This window comes from Lissotriton helveticus, chromosome 3_1 (genome assembly GCF_964261635.1).
Source record: "Lissotriton helveticus chromosome 3_1, aLisHel1.1, whole genome shotgun sequence".
Lineage (NCBI taxonomy): Eukaryota > Metazoa > Chordata > Amphibia > Caudata > Salamandridae > Lissotriton > Lissotriton helveticus.
The window spans coordinates 979,696,868-979,708,903 of NC_136061.1; the positions used below are offsets into that span (position 1 = coordinate 979,696,868).

Below are 12,036 nucleotides of genomic sequence, written 5' to 3' on the forward strand. Positions count from 1 at the left end.
TTATGTGACTAACCTCAAACACATTCTTTGTGATTCCCAGCAGTCCATAATAAGATGTCCCAGTGGCAGTGGAGCGGACGCAGATCTCACCAACCTCATCATTTCTACATAGATATGGAGGCCCATCCACCTTCACAACACACACGCTGGCTGCAAGGGACAAGTTGTAGAGTAAAAACAAATTCACTGTCTCATGTGGCACATTTCTATTTCAGCTCGAACTAACATAGCGAAAACCAGCAGGTAGGAGACCACAGCACCCATTGAGGCCTCAAACCCATGTAAACAGTCTAGTGCTCAGAGATCTTTTTTTCTTCTAAAAACCAGTCTCTTGGGAAACCTCATACGAGTCATCAAATGTTTCCTTTGCTTGTCAATGCACCTTTTGCTCTATTCATCATAGTAGTAGCTATTCAGGGATCTGTTCTGCAGAGTTTGTATGCCAAGGACGTATGAATCTCCCCCTTTAACACTAGGTGTGAATGTTATGGATGACACAGGCACCTCTGCACGATTAAGCGTGTAACATTGCTAGGGGTGGCGCATATCCATTAGCAATGTGGGTTGTGGGTGTGTGCCAAGGAAGCCATTTGTTTCTTTCAGCCACTGACAAAGTATGAGCTGTAAATCACTTACTGCAGAAAAGTGGTAAACATAAACCATGTTTCATCCAACGCATGGATGTGCGTATTATCTGTGCACCCATTATCTTAATCATCTGGTGTTCAAGGCATGTCCCATATGTATCCCTGTTAGCAGTGACCATCAAGATGCCATTGATACCTATAGTCTTGGATGCTTGACTGAACTATCACTGGTTGTGGGTCACAGGATGTCCTACATATCTAAATCACATAGTGTGGATCGTATTTATGTTCACTACCTGTTACACTCAGTGTAAGTGAATGTCAGGGTAGCCTTTGTCACTTTGTTTTCTAAAACTGGGTGTGGCCTCTCAATGTTGTGTGCTTTTCTAGGCGTTTGTCCTCCATCTTGCATTAGTGGGCCAATCACCTTTTATCTCCATCACTGGTTGTGTGCCCTGTATCTCGATCACTGGCCTGGTGCCCTGTCTGTGCAACCCTGACCATCTTCCCAGTTTCACACTCACAGGCCGTAAGAACATTTTCCTCTCCACATGCTAAAAGTTGCCATTTCCCCATCACTGAATATTTGTCCTACTTCTCCATCACTGCCCCCATGCCTGGTTTCTACTTCCTCCTCACTGACCACATGTTAGGTTTCCACCTCATTGATTGCTTGTCCTATTTCCTCAGTGCTGGCTGCATGCCTTTTGTCTTCCATGGTGATGGTTTGCCCAGTTTACCCTTCACTGACCGTTTGCCCAGCTTTTCCCTCACTGACATTCTGCCCAGTTTTTCCCTCACTGACTGTCTGCCCAGTTTCCACCTCACTGACTGCTTGACCAGGTTCCCCCTCAGTACTACTTATCCATCCATCCCTCCCTGACTCCTTGCCTCATTTCCTCCTCAATGACAGCTTGCCATTTCCCTCTCACTTACCGCTTGCTCCTTCTCCCCCTCAATGACTGCTTGTCTAGTTTCTCCCCTCTCAACTGATTGCCCGGTTTACCTTTCATTGACTGCTGGCACGGTTTCTTCCACTGACCAACGGCCTCATTTCCCCCTCACTGATCACTTGACGTGCTTCCCTCTCTGATCACTTACCTCATTCCCACCTCATTGTACTTGTGTCCCATCTACTCCTTACTGACTGTGTGCCACGATTTCTCCTCAATGACAGCACAAACCGATTCCATCTCACTGATCATTTACCATGTATCCCCAACAATGGCCATGTGCCTTGTGTCTCCACCTCTGAATTGTTGCCTTGTATTGCTGGTCATTATGTTGCCATCAATAGCTTTGTGTATCAATGGATGCATGCGCTCCATCTTTGCTTTTGAATGTGTGTGTCCTGTATATTCATCATAGATCAATAGGCAGGTGACGAGTGTTATCACTCGGCATGTATCCTGTTATCTATCAACTTTAAGGTTGGCCCAGGGGTACACACAGACACCTCTTGTGATGCCACTATGGCATCCAGATACAGGAGGTACCATGCCACAAGTTAACATCTTGTGTTTGATTTGCTTATCATATGACTGACAACATTGTGGTGTGAAGCGTGTTTCTAATCAATTGGTGGAAATTGCAACGCTAAGTTACATACCCAGAATGTAACTATAACATGACTAGCCCTGTTGCTTGCATATATTTAAACAATGAAAGCTTTCTTTAGCCTGTGTTCAACTGGGAGTTTTGCAACTTGAACAGGAAAAAACATGTCATACGGATCCTACGTACCTCCTGGCATGATCTGCCCAACATCCTGAACTGTGAGAACAGAAAGCTTCTCCTCTGTGTCAACTCGGATGACACTGTGACTAAGCGCATTCATAGATAAAACTGCTTTCCCTGGAGGTGGCCCAGCCAAGTCTGGTGGTCTAAAAATACAGACAAGAGAAAGATCAAGGGATGTGGGCAATATATGCAATACAAAGCAGAAGGATTAGGTTACTTACCCTGTAAGCATCTGTTCTTGGCATGTAGTGCTGTAGATTCACATGCTTTGAATAAGTTCCCCATATAGTGATGGGCTCGAATAATTACAAGTTGTGTTTGTACGAAAACGTTTTTCAAGTCACAAGGCTGTGCTACTCCTCCCTTTTAGTGATAATGCGGATTTAGAATGTTAGTAATGTGATGTCAATGCTAGGAATGTGATGTAAGGTCAAATAAAGCAGTAAACTGTGACCTACTAGGGATCCGGGGAGGAGGGTGGGCGCATGTACATCTAGAGGACTACATCTCAGGAACAGATGCTTACAGGGTAAGTAACATACTCCATTCGAGGCATGTGTGGCTGTAGATACACATGCTTTGCATGGACTGTAAAGCAGTCCCTCTCCCAAAGTTGTGGCTTGCCTGCGGAGGTTGCAGTTGTTTGACAGAGAGTACGAAGTACTGCTTGTCCAACGTTGGATTGTTGGCGTGCAAAGACACAGTAATGTTTTGTGAAGGTGTGTGGGGTGGATCATGTTCCTGCTTATCAAATGTTAGCAATGCAGAAGTTCCCTAAGAATGCCATAAAGGCTCCTATTTTAAGAGTTGAGAGAGCCCTAGGGGGAACTGGTAAAAGTCTTATAGCATTAGTGTAACAAGTTTAAATACATTTGACTATACCCCTGGAAATTCAATTCATGGTAATTGGGTTTCCAGTATGAGGAGATGAGAAGGCAACAAATAATTGCTTAGTTTTCCGAAAAGTTTTTGTTCTGGCAATATAATACATTAAAGCTCTTTTAACATCAAGTGCATGGAGAGCTCTTTCTGCAACAGAATCGGGTTGTGGAAAGAAGAAAAGTAATTCGACTGATTAATTAATATGGAAAGGAGAGACTACTTTGGGAAGAAACTTGGGGATTGTTCTAAGCACTACCTTGTCTCGGTGGAGTTGAAAGAACGGCTCTTCTAAGGTTAGCGCCTGGAGCTCACTGATACGTCTGAGTGAAGTGAAAGCTATTAAAAATGCTACCTTCCAAGATAAATATTGAAGTAGGCAGGAATGCAGTGGCTCAAATGGAGACCCATTGAGCCTTGCTAGTACAATGTTGAGATTCCAAGCTGGCGCAGGTGGAAGTGTAGGGGGAATTACCCTTTTAAGTCCCTCAATGAAAGCTTTAATGACTGGTATCTTAAATAAAGAAATATGTTGCCTATTTTGGATAGGCTGCAATGGCAGCCAGTTGTAGGCGTATTGAAGTGTATGCTAAACTTTAGGTTTGAAAATGCAACAGGTAACACATGATTGTCTGTACTTGTACTTGTATAAAGGGTTTACTTTTTGACGTAGGCAGTATAGCACAAATCATTTCCATTTGGCAGCGTGACATTTTTGAGTTGTAGGCCTAAGTGCTTCTTTAAGAATATCCATACTTTGTTGTAATAGGTTTAGGTATCCAAATACTATGACCTCAGGAGCAAAATGGCAGGTTCATTTCCTTGGAATTGGGAAGTCTGATTTTGCCATGGTTCTGAGGGAGAAGGTCCAGGTTGAGGGGGAAGTTTCCCGTGGGTAACTTGCGAGAGTTCCAGTAGAGTGGTGAACGTTGGCTGATGAGCCCCAGTTCGAGCTATGAGAATTAGGGTGAGGGATGTCTACCCTAGCTTTCTGACCATAGATGGAAGTAGTAGGAGAGGTGGAAAAGCATAGGTAAATATCCCGGACAAGTTCTTCAATAGAGCATTGCCCTTGGATTGCGGCTGTGGGAAACTGGATGAGACGTTTGGGCATTTTGCGTTTATTAGGGTTGCAAACCGGTCTGTTTGTGGAAACCCCCACTTGTGAAAGTATGGTAGGAGGACTCTGGGGTGGACTTTCCTTGAGTGGACTTGTTGCTGCGTCCTGCTGAGAAGATTTGAAACTTGATTGCTTGTCCCTGGAGCGTGTTCTGCTAGGAGAATAATATTGTGATGTATTGCTAAGCGCCATATAGTCTGAGCTAGGCGCAATAATTGTAGGGAGTGAGCCCCCCCTTCTTTCTGTAGATAATACATGGTTCTCATTGTCCATTTGGATTAAGACAACCTTGTTTTTAAGTGAGGTATGAACGCTTTCAATGACAGGTGGACAGCTTGATGGTCCAGGTAATTTATATGAAGACCCTGGTATTTGGAGTCCCATACACCTTGACTTGTTACATGTTGAAGGTGAGCTCCAAATCCTTTCAGTGAATCATCTGCGGTAAGAATGGCTTGGGGAACTGGGTCTAGAAACAGCTGCCCTTTTGATAGGTTCTGTGAGTTCAATCACCGCAGAGAGTGATGTGTGAGGCTGTCTACCATCACTACAGCATGAAGCTGACCTTGTGAGTGGTAATTAACGTGAGAGACACTCTTGCAGCTATCTCATTTGTTAACGTGCATGAGGGACTATTGCGATGCAAGATGCAATCATGCATAAAAGGCGCATTGGTGTTCTGACTGTAACTAAGGCGAGTTTGAAACTGATGGACTAGTGTTAGAATGTTTTGTATTCTGGCTGTATTTGGGAAAGCTAACCCCCAACTGTGCATCGAGCATTGCCCCTAAATACGTTTGTATTTGGGATGGTTGTAGGTGGGATTTTTGCAGGTTGATGTTAAACCCTAGTTGGTGTAATAGGATGCTTCATGGGTATGCTGGCTCCAAAGGTAAGAGCGGTTTGCTTTTATAAGCCAATCGTCCACATAAAGAAATACATTAACCCCTTCCTGCTCATGACGAGCTCAGCTCGTCATGAGGTATACCTCTAGGGTGCTCATGACGAGCTGAGCTTGTCATGACCACACCCATTTACATTAAGGTCCAGCACAGGGGATGGATCTGACAAGCAGCCAAGGTGTTAATTTTTTCTCTGCACAGATGTGCTGCCAGTATTGCGAAGTATTTTGTGACTACCCATGGAGAGGTGGTGACTGCAAAGGGAAGCACTTTGAATTGATAGTGTCTTCCGTGGAAGGCAAACCGCAGGTTTTTGCGGTGCGAGGGATACATGGGTATATGGAAGCAGGTTTCTTTAAGGTCTAATGCAGACATGAAGTCTTCCTGCTGTAGCAATGGTATCATTTCCTGAAGGGTGACCATGTGGAAATGTTCTGATAGGATGTAGTGATTTAGGGGACTGAGGTCAAGAATGGGTCAAAGTGAGCCGTCCTATTTGGGAATGTGGAAGTTTTTTTAATATACTCCTGTTCCCTGATGTTGAAATTGGACAGGCTTTATGGCTCCTTTGAGTAAGAGGTCTGAAATCTCTTGTTTGAGGAGAGCTTGGTGTTGTATTGACATTTTGTCCTTCTAAGGCGTTATAATTAGAGGTGTGGCAAAGAGTTCCAGACAGTAGCCATGTTGGATAATATCCAACACCCATTGATGTTGTAATGTTTTTCCATGCTGTGTAAACATTTTGAAGATATCCCTCGACAGGTGTTAGAAGGTCTGGGGGGGGGGGGGGGGGGGGGTCGGCCACGGGGGGCCAGTGGGAGGGGGGGGGCGAATGAGTATATCATTGTTTAGCGTTTGTATTTGCGGTATAGGTAGCATTTCCGTAACCGCGGCCTCTGTAATTGTTGTCTGTATGAGCCTCAGTAAAAGGTTATAGAGGTGGATGACTGTCCTTGATTTTTGTAGGAGGACCCTGTGATGTCTGTAGACGCAGATCTGGCAGCCTGTTTGAAAGTTGATCGTCAAAAGGACCCAAGAAATGCGGGAGTTTGCAGGGTCCCCATAGATTTTGCGACCGCTGTCTTTTTTTCCATTTTTTCAAGGGCCGAACAGTTGTTTCCGGTCAAAGGGAAGGTTCAGTATTGTTTGTTGTACCTCAGGTTTAAGACCTGAGAGATGCAGCCAAGCAAGCCTAAGGAGGAGAAGGCTGGTATTAATGTCTCTCGCTGCAGTGTCTGCAGAATCTAGCACACACTTGATGGAGTTATTAGCAATTAACTTCCCCTCATTGACTATTTCATGACCCATTTGTTGTATTCCTCTTGGAGGTGTTGAAAGAGCTCCTCCATTTCATCCCAGGGGGCCCGACATATTGTGCTAAAGGGGCTTGGCTATAGGCAATTCTCCAATGTTTAACAGATTGGGCTGCAACTCGTTTTCCGGAGGTGTAAATAAGATTTGACTCTTGTCTGGGGAAGTGCATCTCCAGTTGTTTGTGAGTTAGCCCTTTTTCTAGCATTGGCTAATACCAAGGAGTCTGGTCTTAACTGTCTTTTATTTTTTGTCAACCCTTGGTGTGATTATTCGTAATTTTACGGGGTCTTTAAAAAGCTAATCTGGATGACGTAACACCCCTTTGAGCATTGGTAAATATTTGGTTCCTCGTTGAGCAGTAGTGAGGGTCTCGAAGATGAAGTCATCCTCTATGGGGTCCCTATGTAGGGCTACCTTGTGGCATATTGCAGCCCTAGCTATTAAAACCTGATAAGCAGAAGCTACATCTGGAGGGGGTTGTTGTGCAGGATAGAGGTCTGGATCTGTATCCCCTGGTGGCTCAAAGTCATTAGTGTCCCTGGGGTCCCCAGGCTGCGTGTCCTCGCCTGTATTATTGTCATCATCTATTATGGGTGAATGTGGTGAGAAATCGTCTTCATCAGAATGTTTCGGTGAAGGTGGTGGAGAGGAGGGTTGGGGTAGTGTTGGTGGAATTGAAGAGGAAGGGACAGGAATGTGTAAAGAGCCTGTGTCAAGTTCTTTTTTAGGTCAAGCCTGGGCAGCGTGTATGCACTGCACTGCGAGGCATCCAGTATTGGAGTATGTAGTTGAGCCCAGCCCACCCTCCGCCCATATTTTTCATAGGCTTGTGTCATTGTCCCTCATAAATGCTGGCTTCTGATTGGTTAATAGGCTTGTTAGTCCCTCCTTAGTACCGCCTTGTCTTCATTTGTAACCTCCCATGAAGACTGTCCCTTTTACTTAGGTTGTTACGCATATGCTTTAATGAGAACCTGGGAGCACTATTTTCTTAATTGTCTTTCTTCTGCTAGCTGTTGCAGGTAGGACACGCTCTCTCTCTCTCTCCCACAACGTGTTGTATTTAAGCAGCATGGCCGCCTGAGCTGGGATAATGGCAGACGTGCTTTTCTTTTGTTCATTGTATTTTTTTTTTTTTTACAGCATTCCATGCCCGCTTTCACTTTCATAATAGATTGCTAACTGCGCTAAATATGTAAAGTGGTGGCTGCAAATTTTATTTTCGACTTTACAAAGATTGATTGAATGATTTTTAACAGCACTGCATACCGCGCTTTCACTTTCATTATATTGGTCTGTGCCCTCCGATACTGCTGCGTCCCCGGACTCACATGATACCCACTGACCCCGCCTCCACTAATCAGAAGCAGTGGTGCCACTGGTCACAAACACCATAGCGATCGGCAGCAGCAAGGTCACTAGCAAGGGAAATATCTAAATGCCTTTTAAATCCGTTTACAAGAAGACAAGGGAACCCAAAAGGTATGCCATAGGGACCTTGGGCAGTATCATTTTTCACAGGACGGTGGTCCCTATTTATGGACAGAATAATGTACAGAAACAATAATCATACACCTAATAAGTGATATGTCTTTTGTCCAGCCGGACAAGAAATTTATTTTTAGCATTCTGGTAAATAAAGTACGATGTGAGAACCAATAAATAACAAGTGGGTACAGCCGTGACCCACAACATTCAAGACAACGAAAAAATGGCCAAAAGGGCAAAGCAGAAATCTGTCTGTATACTTGTAGTCAGTGTTACAGACTCAAAATCTTATAAACACACCATCGCATTTAACAATATAGCATTATCATATTGCATATGGGGTTTTGTGGTCGACGACGTTTCGATGCCTTTTTTAGGTATAGGGCATCATCATCAGGACAAGAAATATCATCATTGTTGTCTTACACATCAATTATTTACACTATGCCTTTTATCGCATTAGTGGGTATTTTCTTGCGGGCTCAGCAGTTCTTATAAAATTGTGGCTGGATATGCTTTCAATCGAGCCGTGTCCAGATCATGAAATTAAGTATCTGGATCCGCTTGAGTACGAGCGTGGTAGCTCAATTTCAAAGAAGCCGGGGGCACGATGGCAGATACGGCAATGCAGCATGTGCTCGTAAAGAAGCATTTCTTTAGCTTGTTTTTGATTGTTACTTTCTGCCGCAGCTTGCATTTATTGTCCTTGCCTTTATCTAGCGTTGAGCTTCTTTTGGTAGGACTTGAGCATGTTTGGGCATCTTTCCAGGGCTATTCCTGCTTGCTTTGGATTTGATGCCTGGCGGGAACACACAAAAAAGGTACGCACACAGGTTCTCGCAAATAATTACGGTTTAAAAAGAATTCAAGTTGATAGCGGTGTTGTATAATATGTGTGTAATGTGCACATTTGATCGCACTGGTGAAATGAGAAATTTGTTGACTTGCAACATTGTTCTTTCACTTTTGATGTGAACATTATTCGGTTAATGACCTCATTTAAAAGGGTGTTGTGTCTCCTGGAGGCAGGGTGATTACAGTGTGGATGGAGTGAAGTATGAGGTGAAAGGGCCACCTATGCTGCAAACTGTTTACACTTCTGCACTCCCTGTTGTGTCACCTTTTCACATTCAGAGGCATTATTTCACAGTCATTAAAGTGTCCATATCATTTTCCACCGTGTCACGGCCAGCTGTGCATACTGATGTGGAGACATGAGCATCATTCTTCCATTGAAGTAGGAGACTATATTTCATTTGCATATAGTGCAACTCTGATAAATCGGAGGTCCTTTTCTTTGGTTGTCCTCCTGATCCCGGCTGGAAGTCCTGGTGGCCGGCAGCCATGTTTCCACCTGCCACAGATACCGCGGTTGCTAAGAATCTCGGAGTAAAGATGGACAATGGTCTTACTTCTAAACCGCAGATTCTGAGCTTGGTGGGTCAGTGTTTTGGTCTCCTAAAAATGATGAGGAAATTCCTCCCACTTCTATCTATTGCCCATAGGAGGACGATTGTGCAAGCCCTGATTGGATCCAGGTTGGATTATGCAAATGTGCTGTTTCTTGGCCTGCCTGAATATCTTCTGTCTCGCTTGCAGGTGGTGCTGAACTCTGCAGCCCGGGCAATTTTTGGTCTTAACCGGAGATCCCACGCCGCGAGGCTTCTGAAATCTCTTCACTGGCTGCCCATTAGAAAACGCATCGCTTTTAAGAGCCTTAAAATTGCGCACAAGGCCTTGCATGGCATGGGTACCCGCTATTTAAGGCACAGGATCAGTTTTCACCATCCGGCCAGAGCCTTGCGCTCAGCTTCACTATCGCTGGCCACGATCCCGGCTATTAGGCGTGCTCGCACTGGAGGTCGATCCTTCAGATATCTTGCGCCCAAGGCTTGGAATGCTTTGCCACTAGCACTAAGGAAGATTGACAATCTGCTGTCTTTTAGAAAGGAGCTCAAAACTTACTTGGCTATTCTGTCAATAAAGTCCATCTCTCCCTGTTTTGTGCCTTGTTGGGTCTGATAGCGCCGGGACACTCTGTTTGAGTAGCTGAGCGCTCTACAAGACCCAGATTAACATAACATAACATATTTCAGTCAAACAAGTCCCAGTCCTATCTTGCATATTCTTGTAGTGTTAGATGTTATATATCAAATGAAAAATCCTAACAGTTTCATTAGTATCTTTCTTTCGGATTGTAGCAGATGCTTCTAGGGACTTTGGGGCAGACTTTAAAGCCTGGATTCCAAGCCCGGCTTCGCACTAGAGGTTGTGTCATTCTCGACAAATCAATCAACCTCCTACATATTTCATTTTGCTACCTTCACCTCGCTATCCAGCCTTTTTCCATTTTTCGGCAGCAGGCAGTGGAAATGTCAAAAGGATGCAGGCTGTGGGCTGCTACTGCTCATTTAATCAAGCAGATGCCAGTTGGCAGCTTGTGTAAAGAAGTGCAGGAGCACTCAAGAGAAAATAAACACGCTTTTGCAATGCAATCGGTCTCGCATTTGCGAGATTTTGAGCCATTGGCATTGTAAATGACAATGGCTTTCATTTATGTGTTGAAAAAACTGCAATAATAAAAAACATTGTCAATTACAATACCAATAGGTCAAGGTTTAAAAACTGCGAGACTTATTGCCTTGCAAATGCTTGTGTCTTTTGGGGAGGTAGTTGTGGAGCATCAATTGTCTTCGAAAGAATTGTCTTTTACAAGGTTGAGGTGTTGCGGGTTGAAGACTAATCTTCGTTGTTCAGGGTTGTATTTGCAAAGTTTTTCGTTATAAGTCAAGCCGTTTGTGTATGCTTTCGAGAATCGGCTCCGGTTGTGTTTTCGGACCAAAAGTATAGCATTTCTGTGCCGGAAGAGGTTTTGTTTTCGATGCCAGAGTGGCTGGAGCTGAAGTGCTGTGCCCTTTGTCTTTTGGGAACGAACCGAGTGTCTTATGCGTCAGTGTCTAATCTAATTTGGTAGAGGCACCTGCTGTTGGACAATGTTTCGGCACCGAGCCAAAGGGCAGGGTGTCCAAGTAGGTTATTCAGTGCTCACGGGCTTTTGTGCAGTGGCAGCACGGGAGCAGTTTTATCGGTCGATGCTGACTTTTTGGATCCAGAGATGGGGCAGGTGTACTCACGGTCCAACGCTTCTTGGAATACCCCAGGATGACTGAAATTTGTTCGTCCTCCAATTCAGAATCTGTGGATGGATAGGGATTCCTCTAGAGCTGCTGAAGCTTCCTCTCCTTCCTATCAACCAAATGCACAAGTTACTTACTTTTGGTAACGATATATCTGTAAGAAACAGTAGTTAGTATTAGATTCCTTACCTTAGAATATCCCCAGGCGTCGGACTGGATCCGGAAACTTTTGCGTAGCAGTACCCTTGAACGTCGGTAGGCGTCGTCTGCGGCTCCGCGTCCGTCGTCGGCGCCGGGATGACGTCGCCGGAGTACTTAGACGCCGCCCTCACGCGCTGACATCAGTTCTTATACACAGCTTTTCCGCAGAGCCATGATAAAAACCAACACTGGTGCCATGAAACTAGGGCCCTGAAAGGGGATGACCTTAACCCTAGATATCGGTTCGCAGAATGGGGAGGATGGGTGGGGCGGTTAGGAATTTAATACTAACTACTGTTTCTTACAGATATATCGTTACCGAAGGTAAGTAACTTGTGCATCTGAAAGAAACAGGTTAGTATTAGATTCCTTACCTTAGAATAGATACCGCAGCAATACCAACCCCGGTGGTGGGTCTGCGAACCAATGATCACACCAGAAAGTCCTGGAGGATGGAACAGCCAAAGAAGCCATCACTCCGGACTTGGCTGTCCAGGCAGTAGTGTCTTGCGAACGTGTGCAGCCAGGCCCACGTAGCTGCCTGACATATGTCCTGCAAGGGGACTCCCCGGCCCAGGGCAGTAGTAGCCGCCATGGCCCGAGTGGAATGGGCCCTCAGCCCAACAGGAGGCTCCTTCTTAGCCAAAGAATAGCATGCCTTGATGCAC

General features: G+C 44.9%; 1 protein-coding gene across 2 annotated transcripts in view; it reads right to left on the bottom strand.

The window, feature by feature from the left end:
- DIP2A (DIP2 acetate--CoA ligase A) overlaps nt 1–12,036 on the bottom strand; it is a 784,944-nt gene that overhangs the window by 239,836 nt on the left and 533,072 nt on the right. For both annotated transcript variants that reach the window (XM_078681430.1, XM_078681429.1), the window contains 2 exons: nt 2,331–2,470; nt 14–150 (listed from right to left, as the gene is read on the bottom strand). In XM_078681430.1, coding sequence (XP_078537556.1) covers nt 14–150; nt 2,331–2,470 — 277 coding nt within the window. The remainder of the gene's footprint in view (nt 1–13; nt 151–2,330; nt 2,471–12,036) is intronic.